The sequence below is a fragment of the Mobula birostris genome, chromosome 5, assembly GCF_030028105.1.
Source record: "Mobula birostris isolate sMobBir1 chromosome 5, sMobBir1.hap1, whole genome shotgun sequence".
NCBI classification, from domain to species: domain Eukaryota; kingdom Metazoa; phylum Chordata; class Chondrichthyes; order Myliobatiformes; family Myliobatidae; genus Mobula; species Mobula birostris.
This window is the reverse complement of record NC_092374.1, coordinates 173920740-173945794: the sequence shown is the minus strand read 5'-3', so window position 1 is coordinate 173945794 and position 25055 is coordinate 173920740. Positions and strand designations below refer to the sequence as shown.

The 25055-nt window shown below is 41.3% G+C and overlaps 1 protein-coding gene across 1 annotated transcript in view; it reads left to right on the top strand.

The window, feature by feature from the left end:
* Positions 1 to 25055, top strand: part of tubgcp3 (tubulin gamma complex component 3) — a 133578-nt gene that overhangs the window by 35558 nt on the left and 72965 nt on the right. The window contains exons 7-10 of the mRNA XM_072258910.1: positions 5772 to 5890; positions 8270 to 8395; positions 8927 to 8995; positions 23749 to 23881. Of these exons, the coding sequence (XP_072115011.1) occupies positions 5772 to 5890; positions 8270 to 8395; positions 8927 to 8995; positions 23749 to 23881 (447 nt within the window). The remainder of the gene's footprint in view (positions 1 to 5771; positions 5891 to 8269; positions 8396 to 8926; positions 8996 to 23748; positions 23882 to 25055) is intronic.

The following is a 25055-nucleotide window of genomic DNA, read 5'->3' as shown; positions in this document are numbered from 1 at the left end:
TGAGTGTCCTACTGATTCAGACCCCAAGATCTCTCTGATCCTTCACACTGCCAAGAATCTTACCATTAATACTATATTCTGCTGTCAAATTTGACCTACCAAAATGAACCACCTCACACTTATCTGGATTGAACTCCAGCTGCCACTTCTCAGCCCAATTTTGCATCCTATCCATGTCCCACTGTAACCTCTGACAGCCCTCCACACTATCCACAACACCCCTAACCTTTGAGTCAAGAGCAAATTTACTGACCCATCCCTCCACTTCCTCATCCAGGTCATTTAGAAAAAAAAATCACAAAGAGAAGGGGTCCCAGAACAGATCCCTGAGCACACCACTGCTCACCGACCTCCATGCAGAATATGACCTGTCTACAACCACTCTTTGCCTTCTGTGGGCAAGCCAGTTCTGGATCCACAAAGCAAGGTCTCCTTGGATCCCATGCCTCCTTACCTTCTCAATAAGCCTTGCAACGGGTACCTTATCAAATGCCTTGTTGAAATCCATATACACTACATCTACTGCTGTGCCTTCATCAATGTGTTTAGTCACATCCTCAAAAAATTCAATTCAGCTCGTAAGCCATGACCTGCCTTTGACTATTCCTAATCATATTATGCCTCTCCAGATGTTCATAAATCCTGCCTCTCAGGATCTTTTCCATGAACTTACCAACCTCTGAAGTAAGAGTCACTGGTCTATAATATCCTGGGCTATCTCTACTCCCTGTCTTGAATGAGGGAACAGCATCTACAATCCTGAAATCCTCCAATCCTCCAATCCTCCGGAACCTTCCCCGTCCCCATTGATGATGCAAAGATCATCGCCAGAGGCTCAGCAATCTCCTCCCTCCCCTCCCACAGTAGCCTGGGGTACATCTCATCTGGTCCCGGAGACTTATCCAACTTGATGCTTTCCAAAAGCTCCAGCACATTCTCTTTCTTAATGTCTATGTGCCCAAGCTTTTCAATTCACTGTAAGTCACTCCTACAATCACCAAGATCCTTTTCCATAGTGAGTATCCTCCAGTTCCATACACACTTTTCCACCGTCACATTTGATTGGTCCTATTCTGTCATGTCTTGTCCTCTTGCTCTTCACATACTTGTAGAGTGCGTTGGGGTTTTCTTTAATCCTGCTCGCCAAGGCTTTCTCCTGGTCCCTTCTGGCTCTCCGAATTTCATTCTTAATCTCCTTCCTGTTAGCCTTGTAATCTTCTAGATCTCTATCATTACCTAGCTTTTTGAACCTTTCGTAAGCTTTTCTTCTTGACTAGATTTTCAACAGCCTTTGTACACCACGGTTCCTGTACCCTACCACCCTTTCCCTGTCTCGTTGGAACGTACCTATGCGGAACGCAACGCAAATATCACCTGAACAATTTCCACATTTATTCCGTACATTTCCCTTACAACATCTGTTCCCAATTTATGCTTCCAATTTCCTGCCTGGATAGCTTCATAATTCCCCTTACTCCAATTAAACGCTTTCCTCACTTGCTGTTCCTATCCCTCTCCAATGCTCTGGTCAAGGAGATAGAATTGTGATCACTATCTCCAAAATGCTCTTCCACTGAGAGACCTGACACCTGACCAGGTTCATTTCCCAATACCAGATCAAATACAGCCTCTCCTCTTGTAGGCTTAATTACATATTGTGTCAGGAAACCTTCCTGAACACACCTAACAAACTCCACCCCATCTAAACCCCTCGCTGTAGGGAGATAGCAATCAGTATTTGGGAAATTAAAATCTCCCACCACGACAACCCTGTTATTATTACACCTTTCCAGAATCTGCCTCCCTATCTGCTCCTCGATGTCCCTGCTGGTCAAGGAATTCTTTCCTTACTCCATCCCCTGAAAGCATGAGGCATGAGGTCCCAGCCTGGTGTCTGATTACTTTCAGAGTTCTAAGACATGATATTGCCTGTACCTGGGCAAGTGTTTCCCCTTGCCTTATGGACTTCAAGATTTTATTGGCCAAGCAGTGAATGTACTTAATGGCCATCAGCAGAAAGGAATAAGGAAATGCCTGAAGTGGACAACAGGTTGAGCAGTAGAGAGAAAGAGTTGATGTTAAACAAGAGTTTTATGGTCTGATGATCTATGGCGTAGACAGAGTGGACATGGTGAGGATGTTACCTGTAGTGGGTGGGGGGGGGGGGTTGGTCTAGGACCAGAGGGCACAACCTCAGAATAGAAGGGTGCCTCCTTAGAACAGGGATGAGGAGTTTTTTTAGCTAGAGGGTGGTGAATCTGTGGAATTCATTGCAGATGGCGGGAGGCCAAGTCAATGGATACATTTTAAGAGGAGGATGATAGGTTCCTAATTCGTAAGGGAGTCAAAAGCTATGGAGAGAAGACAGGAGAATGGTGTAGAGAGGGATTATATCCATGATGGAATGGTGGAGCAGACTTGATGGGCTGAATGGCCTAATTCTTCACCTGTGAGAATCCCTGTAGCATCTGGTGACTCTGTGATCTTTGTTTCGGAGACCGACAACAGAGCATCTTTCGAGAGGGCGAACCCTTGCAAGGCGTCAGGCCCTGATGGTTTACCTGGTAGGCTCTGAAAATCTGTGCCAATCAACTAGCAGGAGAGTTCAAGGACATTTTCAGTCTCTCACTACTGCAGTCAGAGATTCAAATGGTTCTGTTTATTATCAGAGAATGTATACAGCATGCAACCTGAAATACTCGTCCTTGCAGACATCCACAAAAAAATCAGAAGAAACCCAAAAGAATGAATGACAGAAAAATGTTAGAACTCCAAAGCAAACCCCCTCTCCCCACTTCCTGTGCACAACCAGCAGCAAGCATCAACCTCACCCCGTCCCACCTTGCTTTCAAAGGGCAACAATCATACCAATATTTAGGAAGAACAGGGTGAGCTGTCTCAACGACTGTTGTCCAGTGGCATCTTTTGTGATGAAGTCCTTTGACAGGTTGGTTATGACTGGAATCAGCTCCTGCTTAAGGAAGGACCTGGACCTGTTGCAGTTTGCCTGTCACCACAATAGGTCTCCAGTGGATGCAATCTCACTGGCTCTCCGCTTGGCCTTGGATCGCCTGAACAATAGTAATACCTATATCAGGCTACTGTTATAGTTACTGTTGTGTTATTCAACACAATCATACCCTCAGTTCTAATCCAAAAGTTCCAAAACCTGGGCCTCCGTACCTCCCTCTGCATAGTCATAGTCATACTTTATTGATCCCAAGGGAAAATGATTTTCGTTACAGTTGCCCCAACCAAAAATAGAGTATAAATATAGCAATATAAAACCATAAATAATTAAATAGTGATATGTAAATTATGCCAGGAAATAAGTCCAGGACCAGCCTATTGGCTCAGGGTGTCTAACCCTCCAAGGGAGGAGTTGTAAAGTTTGATGGCCACAGGCAGGAATGACTTCCTATGACGCTCAGTGTTGCATCTCGGTGGAATGAGTCTGGTGCAACTGGTTCCTCAACATTTTCATTGGGATACCACAGTCTGTGTGGATCGGAAATAACATCCCCACCCTGCTGACAGTTAACATTGGCATACCTCGAGGATATACATGGGAGATTAGTGCAAGAACAGGAAGGCAGATTACTATTTGAATGGTGTCAAGTTAGGAAAAGGGGAAGTACAACGAGATCTGGGTGTCCTTGTTCATCAGTCACTGAAAGTAAGCATGCAGGTACAGCAGGCAGTGAAGAAAGCTAATGGCATATTGGCCTTCATAACAAGGGGAGTTGAGTATAGGAGCAAAGAGGTCCTTCTGCAGCTGTACAGGGCCCTGGTGAGACCATACCTGCAGTACTGTGTGCAGTTATGGTCTCCAAATTTGAGGAAGGACATTCTTGCTATTGAGGGAGTGCAGCGGAGGTTCACGAGGTTAATTCCCGGGATGGCGGGACTGTCATATGTTGAAAGATTGGAGCGACTGGGCTTGTATACACTGGAATTTAGAAGGATGAGAGGGGATCTGATTGAAACATATAAGATTATTCAGAGATTGGACACGCTAGAGGCAGGAAACATGTTCCCGATGTTGGGGGAGTCCAGAACCAGAGGCCACAATTTGAGAGTAAGGGGTAGGCCATTTAGAATGGAGTTGAGGAAAAACTTTTTCACCCAGAGAGTGGTGGATATATGGAATGCTCTGCCCCAGAAGGCTGTGGAGGCCAAGTCTCTGGATGCTTTCAAGAAAGAATTAGATAGAGCTCTTAATGATAGCGGTGTCAAGGGATATGGGGAGAAGGCAGGAACGGGGTATTGATTGTGAATGATCATCCATGATCACAGTGAATGGCGGTGCTGGCTCGAAGGGCTGAATGGCCTACTCCTGCACCTATTGTCTATTGATACGTGCTTAGCCTACTGCTCTACTGTCTCTACATTCACAACTGTGGTTAGGCACAGCTCAAACGGCATCTGAAACTTGCCAACGACACTATTGTTGGCAGGATTTCAGATATTGACAAGAAGATGTATGGAGCGAGGTAAATCAGTGGTTGAGTGGTGTCGCAGCAATTACCTTGCACACAACGTCAGTAAGACCAAGAAGGAATTGATTGCAGGCTTTCGGACGTGGAAGTCAAGGGAAGATACACCAGCCCACATCGCGGGATCAGAAGTGGTAAGGGCAAGCAGTTTCAAGTTCCTGGGTGTCAACATCTGTGATTCTGGCCCCAGCATATTGATGTAATTACAAAGAAGGCATGACAGCAGCTGTATTTCATTAGGAGCTTGAGGAGAATTTGTATGTTACCAAAGGCATTTTTGTACCATGGAGAGTATTTCAACTGGTTGCATTGCCGTCTGGCATAGAGGGGCCATTGCACAGGATCGGAAAATGCTGCAGAAAGTTGTAAACTGAGCCAGCTTCATGGGCACTAGCCTCCCCATCATCGAGGACACCTTGAAAAGGCGATGAATCAAAAAGTCAATATTCATCATTAAGGACCCGCATTACCTAGGACATGCCTTCTTCTCATGACTACCATCAGGGAGGAGGTACAGGAACCTAAAAACACATACTCAGTGTTGCAGGAACAGCTTCTTCCCCTCCACCATCAGGTTTCTGAATGGAGAATGAACCCAGGAACACTACCAATTTTTTTTTTTACTCTTTTTGCGCTACTTATTTAATTTAAATATATGTGTGTGTGTGTGTGTGTATATATACATCTTACTGTAATTTATTGTTTTTATTATTGTGTATTGCAATATAGTGCTACCTCAAAACAACAAATTTCACAACATATTCTGGTGATATTAAACCTGATTCTGAATCGGATGTCTTGTGGTCTTATTTCAGGTGTATGGATTTTATTCATCATGAAGGTTATCGACCTAAAATATTAATTCTGTTTCTATCTACACAGAGGCTGCCTTTACTGGTGTTCCTTTCCAGCATATTCTGCTCTTCCTAGCAGTGTTGTTTTTATAACATGGGAAAGAAACAGGTTGCACGTATTCTGAGATGAGTTCTGAAGTATTTGGCTGGATATTTGTAATTTCAGTCTGTACTGCATAGTGCAAAATGCTGACTGCTCTCTGCCATGTGTGCTGGGGTGATAATGTTTTTTATAGCTATAATATGTGCTGTTCTGAATTCAGCACTGCAGGGTAATGGATTTCAGAAATATTAAACAGTTGCCCATGGCCATGTGCTGCTACTGTGCTCTATATAACATCTTTTAGTTTCACTGTTGACATTGCCTGTTAAAGGAGAGCAAGTTAAAGGCAAGATACTGATGTGAAGTTTTATTTTTCAGCATCTACAGAAGTAACAGAGGTCGCACTGGTCAGAGATATTCTTTATGTCTTCCAGGGAATTGATGGCAAATGTATCAAAATGTGTAATTCTGAAAACTGCTATAAAATTGATTCCAAGGTAATTCACTTCCAATGACTGGAATTAAAAATAAATTCTTGCATGTGATCTCCTCTGATCCGTTTATTTCACATAATCCACTGTGTTAAAGAGCAGAATGCAGTATCCTATCAGATGTAGTGAAAACCTTCATTCCAAAACACTGAGCCATTGTGTAAGTGAATGTCAATGTCCTGAATATTCAGTGATCAATTAGATTGTTTCCTCATGCTACCACAAAGCAAAAAAAAACTGCTTTCACCATCCCCTTGGGCAGATTTTCCAAATTTCAGTCACCCTCTAGGTGAAAAATTCTTCCTCCCTGCCTGTTGTGTTTACATAACAAAAAAGTCTGCAATTCAAAAGTTCTTTGAAACATCCTGAAATAATGAAAATCATTGCACGTTTTAATTATGATATATTTTCTGCTGATGACTAACTACCTGTCTCCAAGAGAAGTGCGATAACTTGGCTTGATGTAGCTTGGTTTTGGTTGTGGCTGGCATCCTTCTGGTAGTGTAGTGATTGTGAAAGGCTGGAAAGACAGGATTAATTTAATATTTTGAATAGTGTTTAGTTTGATAAGGGCAATCATTTGGCTTTAGCATGTGCATAGTATTAATTTCAGAAACAAGGTATTGACCAAACACTAAATAAATAAATGTTACTGAAGCTTCCATTTGCTACCAGGACAGTGATATAAACACTTTTTCTGAGGAGGACTTGTTTAAGAGTTGAGCAGTCAGCAATACTTTGGCTGTCAGTACAAAGGAGAATAATTGGTGAGATATTATTTCATAGTGTTTTCAAGATGTCTGTTGGTCAAGGTGTACATTTTATGATAAATTTACTTAAAACTTTGATAAAGCGTTTAAAGTTCACAAATTGGAACAGTGGAAGCTGCTTGGCTAAAGAGAGTGAGAGAGAAATGAATATCCCCTAGAGTTAATCATATTGCAGTGGTCTCCAATTCTGTGATTGATTGTGTCATGGTTATTGCAGGTATTACAGGAGTATGGATACCTGTTTGTTAACGAGTGGTAGAGTATTGGCATTGGTCCAATTATTCTCTAAATCAGTGAGCGATCTGTAGGTAGTAATGGGTGGAGGAGTGGTGGCCAAATTGCGCTAGAGGAACGTGGTGGTGAGATATTAAAAAGTAAGTTCTATTTGCGTTTCTGCCAATTGGTGAGGTAGCTGGTTTCCAGTTTTCGATTTACACTGATGGATTTAAAGGTCTGTGGGGATGCAGATCTGGACAATGAGTGCATTAGCTACTGTATTCTGTGCCAGTGGTAACTCCTTTGCTCTTTATGTCAGTTTGGCACCAATATTTACTGTGTTCCTATTGGTAATAGTTTGCCAGTTCTGTCTCTGAGTATTTGGACTTGAGCCATTATATTATTTGGTAGTGTTGGAGGCATGCTTAGTCATGTTTTGTGAGTTGTCTCATAAATTGTATGTTAGCCCTCGTACAAGATCTTTTGGCTAAGTGATAATGGACGAGATGGTGGCTGAAGAGGGGATACTTAGACACAGTCTTAGCATCCATTGCTCCCAGGTGTGATTTGTCAGGGTGCTTTCAGCTGCCTCTCACTGAATCTGAAACCCAAAGTCACACCTGTTCTCCCTGATTATTGCAGTTAGTTATAATAATGATTGTCTGCATGGAACAGATAGTAAGGATCTCATAGTTGAAGCAGAAGTGAATTCTTGAAACCTCATCTGTCAATCTGCACAAAGCCAGGTTAGTCTCGATCACTGACCCATTTACATGGTGTGGATTTGCTGTTCAGTTCTATTTTCATGTTAGGACTAAGCTGTATGGGATATGGGTCTTTGCACCTATGTCTGTTAAGTATTGAAGTACAGATCCAAAAGTGTGGAAGATTTATAACTGAATTTGGTCTGATGCTTTGTAGCTGGAACGTTGGTGCTTCAAGATATGGATGCCTTGACACTCTAAACTAATTTACTGGAATATCAGGGCGGATTCCAAGAAGATGGGCTGGAGGATCTGCTTTTGTGCTGTAGTGCTCTATTACTCTGAGAGTAATTCATGTGTTGTCTCTCCTAGAAACTACATTGTTTTGTATTAGCATCAGGATTAGCGAGACGCTATTATAACTCTGAGTTGGACTTCAGAGTTCAATCCCAGTGTCAGTAAGGAATTTGTATGTCCTCCCTGTGAATTGCATGGATTTTCTCCGGGTGCTCCGACTTGTTCCCACATTCCAATGACATACCAGTTAGTAGGTCAGTTGGTCATTGTAAATTGTTCTATGATTCGGCTAGGCTTAAATCAGGAGTTGCTGAGCGGTGTGGCTCAAATGGCCAACAGGGACTATTCCATTCTGTATCTGTAAATAATTCAAAAATTCAACCTTTTCCTCCTTTCAGCTGGGAATATCAAAATCTCTGAGAGATACAGTGAGTAGATTAGCAGAACTTGGATGGCTTCATAACAAAATAAGGAAATACACAGACCAGAGATGTTTAGATCGTGCCTTTGGCCTTGTGGGGCAGGTATGTTGTATTCATCTTACTGTATCTACAGTATATCTGAACAGAAATTTGATCCCAGAAAGGGGTCACAAATTAAGGAAGCATTCATTGGGTATCCAACTCTCCCGGCATATTTTCTAGATCCTTGTCACCTTGTCAGAACACTGTCCTGTTCTATTCTCCTTAACCCTGAAATGGCTGGGGCTATTAGAAGCTCAATGACTGTGTCTGGTAAATTATTCATCTTTGGAAGTAAATTCTTTATGAGATCAGTATTAAGTGTTCATTTCTTTAATTTATGTGCCCTTCTGGATGTTAGTGTTTTTTTAAATTATCAATGTAGTTACAATGAGAATTTCTGGTGGCTCATTCTAAAAATAATAGATTTTCTTTCTGAAACACAGCGGGGTTTAAACACATTGAAATTCTTCCTTGTGCACCTAAATATTCTCTCATTAATTACATCAGTAAATGTAAAGCATATTGTTTATTTGAAGAAAAGTGAGATCACGTGTTATCTATTTTACCCTCTTTTTAATTTCCTTCCTTCAGAGTTTTTGTGCTTCCTTGCATCAGGAGCTGAAGGAATATTACAGGTTACTTTCTGTTTTACATTCCCAGGTAAGTCACTTTACAGTTCTCACATTTACCCAGTCACTGGTTTCTCAAAACCACTTCCTCACATCTCTAAAAGTCCTTACTTGTGGGTGAATGCTGTATGCAGTTGCATTTGTTGGCTTTGTCACAATATTCCCATCCATTATTGAAACATCAGGCTCTGTTTTATTGCTTTCTGTTTGCCCTTTTGTTTTCTAGCTTGTTTGGTTTTTTTTTTGTTGGTGGAAGTGGAACATGCATTTAGTTCTTTGCCTTGATGTTCACTCTACTGATTTATTAACCTTACTGGTAAAGATCTGTAAGGGTTACACAGCCAATTTTTAAAGATCTTCAGTAAATTGAAGGCGGCTGTCCGGTTGGGTGGAACTTGGTTGTTTGTGGATGATTGTCTATGTAGCTGGTTTATGTACATCGTTAAATAAGCCATACTTTGAGCCAGATGGCACTTTGAACTTGCATTTATTGTTTCATGGCCCTAGTATTTGGTCCTAATGCAGGGTGAACAATTCCTTTACCCACAGATGTTGCTTGACCTTCCGAGTTCTTCCACTAGTTGTTCTTGCTTATAAATTGTTAACTCTCTCTGTTGACATGAAGGATTTGTTCATTTATTTCTCTCCTAATCAGTTTTATTGCTTTCTTAACTACATAGATTCTTGTACACTATGGTTCTCTTTCAACTGCTGTTCCTCAGTCTAGCTTTTATAGCATCAAGCTGGACAGTGAGGCTCAATGAAAAGGTTTTCATTGTTTAGTATGATACCTGGCTGTATCTTACTATGCTCCCAAACAGTTTATCCAGCAGGAGTGTTTGGGGCGATGGGGGGGGGGGGGTGAAGGAAGCCATGCCTATTTCTCCTCCTCATTATCCAGCAGGAAATATTCAATGGCTGCCTCTGTGACTCTCTAGGATTGAGAGTTCCAGAGTTAGGACCCTCTGAGAAAAGAAATTCTTTCTTATCTCCAACTTACATTGGTGACCCAAGGTTTATAGATATCTCCAACAGGGGAAATAACCCTCTTTGGAATCTTAAATGCTCTAATACGGTCACCTCTTATTCAACTGTATTGTAACAGGAATATTCATTATTGACTTTGATGTTAATGTAAGAGGTATGATATGAATATTTTCAGGTATTAGTAATGTCATAGATAATAATGCTGGTTTTTCCAAGGTTACAGTGTGATGTAAAACTAGCTAGGGAAATGCTAAATGGAATTTAATTCTGACAAGTGTGAGGAGAGACATTTTTTGAGACTAAACAAGGGGTAGGACATGCACAGTATGTACTAACACACTCAGGGAGTGCTGTTGAAGAGAGGAACTTCGAAGTACAAGCCCATCGATCCCTGAAAGTGGCAGCACAGGTCTAAGTGTGGCATGTTTGCCTTCATTGGTCTCAACAAAACATAAGAACTGGTATGTCATGTCATGTTGACAAAACATTGGCTAGACCTCACATGGAGTATCATGTGCTGTTCTAGTGCTGAGAAGTTTCACTGGGGTATTTCTTGGAATAGAGTATTTCACTTCGGAAAGACTTGATAGCCCAGAGTTGTTTTCTTGAGAATGTAGGTCAGTGAGGGATGCTTTGATGGAAGAATAGAAAATTATGAGAGGGATTGACAGGATAGATAGTACAAGTCTTTTTGGAATAATGTGGATGTCTAAGACAAAGGTACATAGTGTTACCAGGAGAAGTAGGAGGTTTATAGGGGACCTGAGGAGAATCTTTGGGCAGATGGGGCTTGTCTTCCATTGTTGGCAGCTATCTAGGAGAAGGAAAACTGATCTGAAACCTCCGCTGCTTTGCAGCTACACCCACTGATGGGGAAGGCCTTGGGTGTAAACCCTACAGAAAAATTTGAAATTGGACTCCCAAAAGCAGTTCTATGTTGAGTTTAATACTGACTGGCAACTCTTGTGATGCTGGTGGTGCCAAACTATCAGTCTCTGCTGTTTATTTGGATTTGTCAGCTGCGTGCAGAGGAGGAGCCTGCTGTATGGGAAATAACTTGCTCTCCGTAACCTACTCCCCTGGCTTGTGTATTATGTAGACAGCTAGGGCGTAATATCCATGGTTGACCCTGACCAACAGAGGGGCCTCTGAGGGAAATCTTTTTCTCACAGGATGATTAGGGTGTGGAATAGTTTCTGAAGAGGTGATGGAGGCAAATGAAGTGCGGAAGGGCTTGTTGTAGAGTTATCTGACTCTGTAATTCAGCCTGCTCAATTTCTCTTCAAATCTCAACTCCTGCGTCCAAGGAATCAACTGAGTGCTTCCTGCAGTGCAAATACATCCTTAAGATGGCGAGACGGCCTACAGGGACAAGGTCCAGCACCTGGCTGCGTGGTGTGCCACCCTTAACACCCAGAAGACCAAGGAGATCATTGTGGACTTCAGGCATCCTAGGAGCCACACTCACCCCCCCATCTACATCAACGGAGCTGTATTGGAGCGTGTATCAAGCTTCAAATTCCTTGGTGTCCACATTTCCGAGGATCTCACCTGGTCCCTGAGCTCCTCTATCCTGATCAAAAAGGCGCAACAGCGCCTTTATTTCCTGCAGAGCATGAAGAAAGCTCACCTCTGTCCCAGGATACTGACAGACTTTTACTGCTGTACCATTGAGAGCATACTCACCAACTGCATCTCAGTGTGGTATGGCAATTGTCCCATATTGGACCGCAAAGCACTCCAGCTTGTGGTGAAAACTGCCCAGTGGATTATCGGCACCCAGTTGCCCACCATTGAGAACATCTACCATAAATGCTGCCTGGGCAGGGCGAAAAGCATTATCAAGGATGCATCTCACCCTAACCATGGACTTTTTACTCTCCTCCCATCCGGTAGGCGCTACAGTAGCCTCCACTCCCACACCAGCAAGCACAGGAAGAGCTTCTTCCCTGAGGCTGTGACCCTGCTGAACCTCACATCACAGCGCTAAGCAGTATTGCACCCATATTGGACTGTCTCAGTACTTTTATATTTGTGTGTTGTAGCACTTACTTTTTATTCGCAGTTATTTTGTAAATAACACTATTGTTCGCATTTCTGGTCAGCTGCTAACTGCATTTCATTGGCTTTGTATCTGTACTCGGCACAATGACAATAAAGTTGAATCTAATCTAAGTATCAAGATCAAAACCTACATTTCTCCAGGTGTGGTCTCACTACTGTACTGTAAACTTGTCGGATGTTGTCGTAATACTCCATGCACTGAAGATCTACATTCTAGTAGCCTTCCTTATTCAATCCTTGTTCCGCCTTCCTTACTATTTCCATGTATACTATTTTCATCTGCTGGAATCTCAGATAGCTTTGAAGACAAAAATACAAGCGGGAGCAGGCCACCAGGCCCTGCTGTTAACTATGATGGATGAACCAGCTGGCCTCAACTCCTGTGCCATTCTACATCATTCCCACTTCATCCATCTTTAAATGTTATATCAATCTTTAAAAAGTTATAATGATCTGATCTCCACCACTGTGTTGGACAGAGAATTGCAGTGATTCACCAGTCTGAGAGAACCACAGTTTTAACGTACCTGAACCTTCAACAACTTCCCTGTCAAGTCTTCTTCGGATCCTGTACGTGTATTTGAATAAGGTTGCCCCTCATTCTTGTGAATGATATAAGCTGTCTCAGTTCTCTTGACAGGACAACTACTTTATCCCAGGAATTAGCCCAGGGAATCTCTTTTGGACAGCCTCCAATGCCACTATAACCTATTTTCAGGAAGGGGACCAAAACTCTGTGATGTACTCAGGAGTAGCTTCACCCTGTACTGCAACAAAACCTCCCTATTAAGTGACAATCCCCTCACAATAAAGGCCAACTTGCTATTTGCTTTCTTAACTACTTATTGGATATGCCTGATATTTTTATGATTCATGAATTACAATACAGAGATTGCTTGGAACTTTTCATTTGCACTCTCTCTATGGTTAGATAATCTGCTTTTTAATTCCTTTTACCTTGTACTTCCTACATTAAACTCTATTTTACAGGTTTTTGCCAGTCACTGAATGTTCTATATTCTGTTGAAGAATTGCAAAACCCTCATCGCAAGATGACTGTTAATCTATTTTTGCGTCATTGGCAAACTCTGATATATTGCGTTTCATTCTCTCCTTCAGGTTATTAATGTTAATAGTAGACAATCGAGGGCCAAGAACTGATCCTAGGACTACTTCATGAGTCCTATCCTAATAGTTTGTACTGCAACACTTTATAGTATCACTGCAATTAAATAATTGTCTTTTCAATTTTTCCTTCAAACTGATCGCTTCAAAATTTTCCAGATTAAATTCCATTTGTCAACTTGTTTACCTCACTATATGCATTTGCTCATTCCTTGAAACTTGTTCACCCATCTACCTTTGTACCCTTAACAAATTTGGTAACGATGTGCTCAATCTCTTCGTCCAAGTGATTAATATAAATTAAAAATAACTGAGATCTCAGCCCTGATCTCTGCAACATACCACTAATTACTAATGTCATTCATTAATCCTCTTTTCTCTTACTTCACTGATCTCTTGTCCAGTTGCCTTGTGTGCTCTCTGCAGGAACCTGCAACTACCACATTACTAAGTGCCTTCTGGAAATCCAATTACATAGCATCTGCTGATTTTCCCTTTATCCTTCCAGTCACATCGTCAAAGAACTCCATCAAATTAGTTAATATGTTTTTCCTTGTCAACTTGTTTCATTGTCCTGCTTTTCCTGCTAAATAATGGATTCCAGGATATTCACAATGTTGCACGTTAGGCTAACTGGCATTTAGTTTCTGAGACCCCATTATGCAGCTTTGAAGGCTCAAACTATGTTAGTTTGTTCAGTAGCTTTTTCTTTATAGCGAGGTTTAAACTTCCCTTTCTTTGTTCTTTTATTATTTATTATAATATTATTATTTGATGTTCTATAATAACTTGCATTCTACAATCCAAAGTAATTATTTGCAATTTTTGCCATTTCTGTTTCCCATTATTATATTTCCTGTCTCATTCTCAAAGTAACCAGTATTTACTTTATTTACTTCCTCCTTTTTCTATTCCTGAAGTTCTTGCTGTTATCTTTTCATATCAGATATTTTACTATTATTTTTTTCCCTACTTTATAATTTTATGTTAGTGTTCACTTGTCAGTTCCTTCAAAAAAAAAAAACCCAATCCCTTGGCCTGCCAGTAATCTTTTATTGATGTCTACTTTTAATTTGATGCCACCGTTAACTTTGTTGGTGCACCGGTCCTGTATTGATTCCATTTTAATTCTGTCAGTTTACCAAAATTTACCATTCACTTACACATTAGAACAATTTAACTCACCCATTTCTACATCTTTGTGATTTGGGAGGAAATGAATACCCAGAGGATACCTATGTAGTTACAGGAAAAATATGGTAATTCCACAGCCATTGAGGTCGTGATTGAGCCTGGTTATTGCAGCTGTGAGGTGGCGGCAGTTGTACTAGCTGAGCCATTAGCTTTCCCTGCGAAAAACAATACGCTCTTCCAGGGAAGTGTCTTAAGGCATTGCACTGATGGTGCCTGTGAGTTTAACCCTTCCTCTGGAGAAATGGTAGGTGGAGTTTAATCCAGAGTTGAGGTGATGCAGTTTGGGAAGTGATGAGTTTTGGGAGATCAAGTGCAAGAGTATACAGCACCCTAAAGAGTATTGATTTACAGAGGGATCTTGGAGTGCAAGTCCGTAGCTCTCTGAAAGTGGCAATTCAAGTTAATAGGTTGGTAAAGAAGCCCTAAGTTACATTTGTCTTCACTGGTTGGAGCATTGTGGATAAAAGTTGGCAAGTTATGTTACAATTGTGTATAGTTTTCGTTCGCCATATTTGGAGTATTGTGTACAGTTCTGGTTGTCACGCTATAGGAAGAATGCAGAAGTTTTGGAGAGATGTTCACCAGAATGTTGCCTGGATTGGAGTGTATTAGCTGCAAGGAAAGATTTGTCAAACCTGGATTGTTTTCAGTGGAGTATTGGAGGCTGCAGGGTGAACTGATAGAAATATGTAAAATTGTAACAAGCACAGACAAGATAAAAAGTCATGTTTCTCCCCAAGGAGGAAATGTTAAATACTAGCAAGCACGGGTTTCAGGTGAGATGTGTAAAGCTTAAAGGAGATTTGTGAAGCATTTTACACGGAGTGACGTATGCCTGGGATGTGGTGCTAGGGAGGTGACGGAAGCAGATATGATCATGATATTGAGGAACATCCGGTTAAGATGGCGCTACCGAATGTGTGCGACAGTTTCTGGTAGTCAAACAGCTAAGAAATCAGACTTAAAAATATCGCTAATCATCATACCTTTTCTGAGGTAAATTATTGACACAGACAGTGAGGGGGTGAGTTCAGGGGATGAACTGAGAAGGTGTTTAACAGAATCGTTGCTGATGGAGATCTGATGCCTGGGTGATTGGCCTAGGAGTGAAGTTGGATTTCTCTGGGTGCCTAAAGGAGAAGTTGAGGCCCGGACAGAGAACATTCGGTGTTCGATCAACTAGCCCAGGAGCACGGTTGGATTGGGCTGGGTAAATGGAATCTGGGCCCAGAGCGAGTCGCTGCGTGTTGTGGTCTGGTCAGCAGCAGCTGTGCCTGGGTCCTAGTGCAAGGTACAATGTGCTGTTGAGCCAACTTAAACGCCAGCCCAGATCAGAGGCGAGAACTGAGTTTGCTCGCTCTCTGCGATCTTCACTTTTCTGCTGTTGGATCAATTTAAACGCCAGCCCAGATAGACTGAAAAGACAGGATGTCAGTTGGGACGAGAGCCGATTTCGCTCGTTCCTCATGATGGTCATCTCCATGGTGCTGAGGCTACGAAGGTAGCCCCGGCTGCTGTGCTCCCTGCCCGCTAATGTGATGAACTGACAAGCGAGGCTTAGGACCTACTCTAGGCTGCTCCAGATTTGAATCAGAGTACTCAATGTTGGTTTGGAATGCTGTTGTTCGATTCAATTGTTTGCATGATTTAAAAAAAATACTCTCTTTCCCTTGCGTGTTGAGTGTTGGTCTGTTTATTTTTCATTCTTTTTTTTCCTTAATTAGGTTCTTTCTGGTTTCTTTGTGGCTACCTGTGAGCAAGTAAATCTCAAGGTTCTGTAATTTATACATTCTTTGATAAATGAATCAATAGACAATGGGTGCAGGAGTAGGCCATTCAGCCCTTCAAGCCAGCACCACCATTCACTGTGATCATGGCTGATCATCCACAGTCAGTATCCAGTTCCTGCCTTATCCCCATAACCTTTGATTCCACTATCTTTAAGAGCTCTATCCATCTCTTTTTTGAAAGCATCCAGAGACTTGGCCTCCATAGCCTTCTAGGGCAGAGCATTCCATATATCCACCACTCTCTGGGTGAGAAAGTTTTTCCTCAACTCCGTTCTAAATGGCCTACCCCTTATTCTTAAACTGTGGCCTCTGGTTCTGGACTCACCCATCAGCGGGAACATGCTTCCTGCCTCCAGCGTGTCCAATCCCTTAATAATCTTATTTGGCATTTAGAATCTTGGCATTTAGACACATAAGCATATAAAGGCAGATTGAATTAATTAGATTGGCATCATGGTTGGTACGGATGTGTTGGGCCAAAGGACCTGGCTCTGTTCTGTACCATTCTGTGTTATCGAGCCATCCCTGAAGCAAATTACTCAAACTATCACCATTGTTATCCTTTTTCTCTATCACATTAAGTGCCGTTTACAACCAGGCACCTTCCTAGACTTCTAATTTAGACTAAATATTATCGTTGTTCAGTTGTTCCTGGCAAAAGATCTATAGTTATTTTCTGTTCAGAAGGTCAGCGTTTAGATAAGGAATTCAATTTGTGTAGTGGAGAAGTGAGTAATCTCTCCACATAACATAATAGCTCTCATAAATACTTAATGCTTTACTTGAAGAATGGGAATGGATTTAAGTTACAGTCAGTCGCAAATATTCTTTCAAGGTTTTGGCCTTGTGCCTTGTTTACAAAAAGGCAACAGTTAGTTATTGGGCAATAGTAGGGTATTTAAAGGACCAGATTATTATCTCATTAACATTGTTTCTGTGACATCCAAATGAAAATTTGAATGAGAAATTATGATTGATCTATATTTAACTCTACCGTACAAACGGATCACGATATTTAAAGCCATTTGTTCCTCAAGCTGGACATCAAAGGCTGAAACCTGTGGATTCCTCCCAGTGCTATTTTCTAGTGAGATTAAGAATAGGAGGACAGGGCTGTTAAATGCACAGTTGAGACGCTGGTGCAGGAGGGAGGAATTTGTGATTCTTGGACCATTAAGATCTCTCGTCAAAAGTAGAGGTGACTCTTCAAGAGGGACACATTGCAATTGAACTGAAATGAAGCCAAGAACTATTAATTTTGTCCGGCAGGTGTGTGGGACCCAGCTCATTAATGAGAAGATGAGGTGCCGGAGGTCCTGAAGTACTTAAAGATGGATCAGTAATCCTCTCCTGACTTGCTGACTGAGATCAATAAGGATACCTTTGCCACGGTTCTCCTCGACACTGGTACTCCGCAAGTCAGTGTCCTCAGTCCACTACTCTACTCCGTATGCACTCAAGACTGCGTAGCCAGATTCTGCTTTAACTCGTACAAGTTTGCAGATGACACCACTGTAATGGGACAAATCTCAAATAACGGAGTACACTAAAGAGATACAGCGCTTGGTGGCATGGTGTCATAACAACAATCAATGTCAGTAAAACAAAACAGCTAGTCATTGACTTCAGAAAGGAGAAGGGGGTTGCGGAACGCACAGTCCAGTTTACATAAACAGTGCTAAGGTCCAGCGGGTCGCAAGCTTAAAGTTCTAAGAAATGAACATCACCAATTGCCTATCCCAGTCAAACCACGTTGTAGGTTGCACTCGTGTTGTTGAATTTTCAATCTTTTGTAGGTCTATCTTGTCCTAAATTACAGTGTTTAATTAGCCTACACTCCAAGGTCCTACATTGTGGTAGGAGGTTATAGAACATTAGAACATAATACAGCCCTTTGAGACACTCAAGATGTTAACCTGGAGGAATCAAAGCTTCCGTTTTATTTTTGCTTAATTTGGAGCAAAAGTTGAATGGCTAATGTTTGTATATGCACAATACAGCTATTAGGTGTCAAAGCATATGAATATACACTCAGTGGCCACTTTATTAGATGCAGCTGTACACCTTGTTAATGCAAATATCTAATCAACTGATCATATGGCAGCAATTCAATGCATAAAATAGTTCAGACACAGGGAAGTGATTGTTCAGACGAAACATCAGAATGGGGGAAGAAATGTGATCTAAGTGACTTTGACCATTGAACGATTGTTGGTCCAGATGGTGTGGTAAACTGCTGATCCTCTGGGAATTTTCACACACAACGGCCTGGAGTTTACAGAGAATGGTGCGAGAAATAAAAAAACATCCAGTGAGTGGTAGTTCTGTGGGTGAAAAATACTTTTTCATAACAGTGGTCGAAGAATGGCCAGACTGGTTCATGTTGACAGGAAGATGAGAGTAACTCATATAGCCACACATTGTAACCGTGATGTGCAGAAGAGCATCTCTGTACGTACATGTTGAACCTTGAAATGGATGGACACTTTATTTATAGGTACAGGAGGTACAATGGTCAATTAGTGTATAAGGTAGATAAAATAATAACACAAGTAAATATATGAGTAGCCTTTACTGCAATGTGTTTGTGAAGTGTTCAATGTTGGGAATTAAATATTACAGGATAATTAACTCTTGGAAAATGCAGAGAAAATGAACAAGGAGCAGTTTTAGAGCTAATAATAAATAATGTGGAAAAGGCAAAGGAGAGAGAGGATCATTGCTAAGAAAACCAAAAAGCAGAGCCAAGAAACAATTAGATGTGGGCAATACTGGATGGAATTTTGTATAGATCCTGAAAAGTTATTGATATGTAAAGCATAATATTAAATCAAAAAATAGATGTGTAGGAAGGAGCATCATACAAGAGTCGTGGAGGACTTCAAATCAGACTTAGCTATAATAATGCAGAAGGCAAATGCCACGAGTGTATAAAAATGTCTTTTTCAGATCAGTATGCTGAGAAGGCAATAAGGTAATGAAAGATTTTGGATCTAATGTTGTGCAATGAGAAAGGGTAACTAATGTTTTGATAATTAAAGAATTGTTACAATGTTATATCAGATCTTGAAAGATAAACTCTATTCCAAACCCATTGTCATAAGTCTCAACAAAGTGAAGTCCAAGGTCATGAGCTGGCAGTAGTAGATTGGGAAACTGCTTTAAAATAACAACAAACAAGCATTGGGTAATATTATAGTATTATGCATTTCTAGCATTTGCAGAATCTCTTGAGTTTATATTATAAGACCATAAGGTATAGGAGCAGAAGTAAACCATTCGGCCCATGGAGTCTGCTCCACTATTCAATCATGTCTGATCCAATTCCTTCAGTTATCCCAACTCCCCTGCCTTCTCCCCATACCCTTTGATGCCCTGGCTAATCAAGAACCTATCTATCTCTGCCTTAAATACAGCCAATGACTTGGCCTCCACAGCCGCTTGTGGCAGCAAATTCCACAGATTTACCACCCTCTGACTAAAGTAATTTCTCCGCAACTCAGTTCTAAATGGACATCCTTCAATCCTGAAGTTGTGCCCTCTTGTCCTAGACTCCCCTTCCACGGGAAATAACTTTGCCATATCTAATCTGTTCAGGCTTTTTAACATTTGGAATACTTCTATGAGATCCCCCCCCCCCCCCGCCATTCTCCTGAACTCCAGGGAATACAGACCAAGAGCTGCCAGACGTTCCTCATATGGTAACCCTTTCATTCTTCTGAATCTTCTGTGAACCCTCTCCAATGTCAGTATATCCTTTCTAAAATAAGGAGCCCAAAACTTCACTCAATACTCTAAGTGCCTTATAGAGCCTCAACATCACATCCCTGCTCTTATATTCTATACCTTTAGAAATGAATGCCAACATTGCATTTGCCTTCTTCACAACCAGCTCAACCTGGAGGTTAACTTTCAGGGTATCTTGCACAAGGGCTCCCAAGTCCCTTTGCATCTCTGCATTTTGAATTCTCTCCTCATCTAAATAATAGGCTGCCCGTTTATTTCTTCCACCAAAGTGCATGACCATACAGTTTCCAACATTATATTTCATTTGCCACTTCTTTGCTCATTCCCCTAAACTATCTAAGTCTCTCTGCAGGCTCTCTGTTTCCTCAATGCTACCCGCTCCTCTGCCTATCTTTGTATCATCGGCAAATTTAGCCACAAATCCATTAATCCCATAGTCTAAATCATTGGCATACATCGTAAAAAGCAGCGGTCCCAACACTGACCCTTGTGGAAATCCAGTGGTAACCGGCAGGCAGCCAGAATAGGATCCCTTTATTCCCATTCTCTGCTTTCTGCTGATCAACTAATGTTCCACCCATCCTAGTAACTTCCCTGTAATTCCATGGGCTCTTATCTTGCTATGCAGCCTCCTGTGCGGCACCTTGTCATAGGCCTTCTGAAAATCCAAGTACACTGCATCCACTGCATTTCCTTTGTCTACCCTGCTTGTAATTTCCTCAAAAAATTGCAGTAGGTTAGCCAGGCAGGATTATCCTTTCAGGAAACCATGCTGGCTTTGGCCTATCTTGTCATGTGCTTCCAGGTACTCCGTAATCTCATCCCCTAACTATCGATTGCAACAACTTTCTAACCACTGATGTCAGGCTAACAGGTCTATAATTTCCTTCCTGTGCCTTCCACCCTTCTTAAATAGCCGAGTAACATTTGCAATTTTCCAGTCATCCGGTATGATGCCAGAATCTTATCGATTCTTGAAAGATCATTGTTAATGCCTTTGCAATCTCTCCAGCTACTTCCTTCAGAACCTGAGGGTGCATTCCATCAGGTCCAGGAGATTTATTGACCCTCAGACCATTAAGCTTCCTGAGCACCTTCTCAATTGTAATTTTCACTGCACATACTTCACTTTCCTGACACTCTTGAATGTTTGGTATGCTGCAGATGTCTTCCACTGTGAAGACTGATGCAAAATACGCATTCAGTTCCTCTGCCATCTCTGCATCTTTTATTACAATATCTCCAGCGTCATTTTCTACTGGTTCTATATCTACCCTCAACTCTCTCTTTTACCCTTTACATACTTAAGTATCAAGTTTCTTCTTTGATATTGGTCTCCAGCTTCCTTTCATAAACCATCTTTTCCTTCCTCATGAACTTCTTAGTTTCCTTCTGGAAGTTTGTAGAAGCTCTCAATCCTCTATCTTCCCACTAGCTTTGGCTTCCTTGTATGCTCTCTCTTTTGCTCTTACTTTGGCTCTGACTTCACTTGTTAGCCACAGTAGTGTCCTCCTTACATTCGAAAATTTCTTTTTATTTGGAATATATCTGTCTTGCACTTCCCTCATTTTTTGCAAAAACTCCAGCCATTTTTGCTCTGCTGTCCTTCCTGCTAGTGTCCCTTTCGAGTCAACCTTGGCCATTTCTCCTCTCATGCCATTATAATTTCCTTTCTTCCACTGAAATACCGACCACATTGGAATTCAGTTTCTCCTTCTCAAATTTCAATGTGAATTCGATCATATTGTGATCACTTCTCTGAGGGCTGCTGCTATCTCCTGCTGTAATTTGTAATCCACATCCCAGCTGCTGTTTGGAAGCCTGTATACAACTGCCATTCGCGTCCTTTTACCCTTACCATTTCTTAACTCAACCCATAGAGACTCTACACCTTCCAATCCTATGATTTAATATTATTTCTTATACACAGGGCCACACCACCCCCTCTGCCTACTAACATATCTTTTATGCAAGAATTATTTCTTTAATTACAAAAAATCGGCAGGTAATGTTTCAGCCAATAAGAGAAGTTCAAGATTATATAAAATCAAAAGGAAAAAGTCTATAACATCATAAAAGAGCTGTAACCCAAGGCATCGAGTTTAAGAGTATGAACATTATGATGTATTTGTGTAAGTTGTTGGTGAGATGCACTTGAAGTATTGTATGCAGTTTTGGTCATTATGTTATGGGAAAGACTTCGCCAAGCTGGAGAGAGTGCAGAAGAGATTTACGAGGATTCCGTCTGGACTAGAGGGCCTGAATTACAGTGAGAGGTTGGCTATACTGAATCTTTATTCCTTGGGCATAGGAGAATAAGAGGTAATTTCATAGAAGTACATAAAATCATGGAGCGGTATAGATAAGGTGGATGGTCATAATTTTTCACCCCAGGTTTGGGGAGTTGAAAGCTAGAGAGCACAGATAGAAGATAAGAGTGGAGAGATTTAAGAGACCTGAGAGGTAACTTCTTTACAGAGGGTAGTGAGCACCTAGAATGAGCTGCCAGAGGAAGTGGTCAAGGTGGGTTCAATTGCAAAATTTAAGAGGCATTTGGATGGGTATATGGAGGGAAGGAACTTGGAAGATTAAGTGCTGAAAGCAAGCAACTGGGATTAGCAGGGAAGAGGCTGTGGTCAGCATGCACCAGTTGGGTCGAAGGGCCTATTACAATTCTGTGTTACTCTATGACTTGGAAAATTCCCCTGTTCATTAGTCGGATAGGGTGTTCAGGCAGCGCAGTGGTGCTGCAGTGAACGGCTCCAGCAGCCTGCATTGAATCCTGAACTCCAGTGTCGTCAGCGTGGAGCTTGCACGTTGAATTCTTCCAGGTAATCGACATTCCTCCCAAGTCCCATTGATGTGCTGGTTGCTTGTTTTGATCAACTGGGTGCTCTAAGTTATCCCTAGTGTAGGCGGGTGGTCGGCAAAACAGTGCAGTGTTGATGGGCATGTGAGAGACAATAGATACTGGGAAATAACTGGTGGAATGGGGCTGATGTGAATTTACCGGAGTGCTGGCATGAACAGAATGGATTGAAAAGCCTCCATTGTAAAATGAAATGTAAGAAAGAAAAGTGAGATTGATGGAGTGAGAAACACAAAAAAAGACTAAGCTTCTAATAAGTATGCAAAAGCAAGACAGGAGAAACTAATTTGGGGAGTAAGTGACTGGCATTAGTTTTTGTGGTGGACAGTGTGGAAACCCTCCGCAAAATAATTGAGAATGGGTTAAGAGGCAGAAATAAGAGTAGGAGTTGTAGGTTGTTTTCAAGTTGGATGATTGTGACGTGGAATGTGTAATTGCCTGATCATCAGTATTTTGTGCTTAGGGTGAATAGTTTTGTTTGTTCTAGTAATGTTTGGTAAATAGATGAACATTGTCCCCCTACCCCAATCTCTTTGACTCCCTACATTCAGGCAAGAGATACCATAGGATTAGGGCAAGAACTATTAGGATGGGAAACAGCTTCTAACCCCCAGGCCGTGAGACTTCTGAACTCCACACCACCACCCAGGTCTCACCATGTATGAAGGGGCAATAGCTTATGCTGTTTACTTTTTAATTTGTGTTGTAACTGCACCCAAATTGTTTGTTAAGTTATTTGTGGTATTATTACTTTGTGTTGTGTGTGAGTTATATGTACCGTGTTGTGCAACTTGGTCTGGAGGGACACTGTTTCATTTGGTGGTATACGTGTATATGGTTGAATGACAATAAACTGAACATGAGCTTGAACTTGTGTGTTTGTACTGAGAATTCCCCTGGTCAATGCACCTAAGTACTGCCTTCAATGCATTTTAACTTCCCTGTGCTTCAGTTAGTATATTTGTCAATCAAATTTGTCTGTTTTTACTTTCAAACCTGAAATCTCAGATACAAGTAGAAGATGACCAAGGTGTGAATGTTGGACTGGAAAGCACCCTAACGTTGCGGCGCCTACTCATCTGGACATACGATCCCAAGATTAGACTCAAGACACTCGCAGCACTTGTTGATCATTGCCAAGGTAATCAGCATGGTTTTACATTATTTGAAATTAAAGTAAGGTGGTCAAGTAAAAAAAAGGAATGTATTAACAGAAGTCAAACAGTGACAAAAGGGAGTCTACAAGATCTTCTACCCTACTTTGACACTCACTGCCATTTGGTACAAGAGTTGGATGTTTAAATACAGGGGAGATACTAATGTTATTGATCTTGTGAACTTTTGAATTAAGCGTGAATTCAGACTAATAGACATTATCAAGACCTTTTAACATGGACATGACATTGCAAGCAAATGAATCAGAATCAGGTTTATTTTTACTGACACGTATGTCATGCAATTTTTTGTTTTGCGGCAACAGTACAGTGCAATACATAAAAGTACTATAAATTACAACAAGAAATGTATATAAAAAATAAATAAATAATGGTAGTAAAAGGAAGAATGCATGTCTTGGCTGATGGGCTTCCTTAATAATGGATGCTGCCTTTTGGAGATGTCTTCATTGCTGGAAGGATGGAGCTCGCTGAGTGTGTAGCCCTCTGCAGTGCTGAAATAGCTCCTGAGTTCTTTAGCTAGGTTTATACATAACGGTACACAGTGTTATGGTGTAGTTATGAATGGAGTTGAATAAAAATGACAAAGCCTATTCAAGAGGTTCATTGGAAAATATTTAAGTGTGTAGGAATTTCTTCTCTGAGCGGATATTGAATCTCCAGAATTCACTGCCAGAGAAGAATAGTGGGGGCTAGATTGTGAGATGTGCTTAAGATGGAGATAAATATTTGAAGCGCTGGGGAATTGAGCATTATGGCCCTCTAAGTGCACAAAAGGAATTTAAATTCTGTACAAAAGGTTGGCACCCTCTACTTTGTTGGCATGTTAAGTATATTTCATGATTTTATACAATCACATTTCCTTTTCTGGTTTCTTATGCAAACTCGTTGACAACACGAGAGTGTGATGATTTGTCTGTAGATTTTAGAACTGGCTTATTTATACTGTTTATTTTTATTGAAGAAATTATTCATTGCGCACATGTTATTGTTACTGGGCAAAAAATTGCACAGGACAAGTTTTTTGCGCATACTGGTCATTACAAATTAGAGGGAACATTGATTATGGACATCTCGTATAGAAGACATGTTGAGGCCAGCACAGATCAGGTTGAATGGCAATGCAGGCTTGAGCAGCCT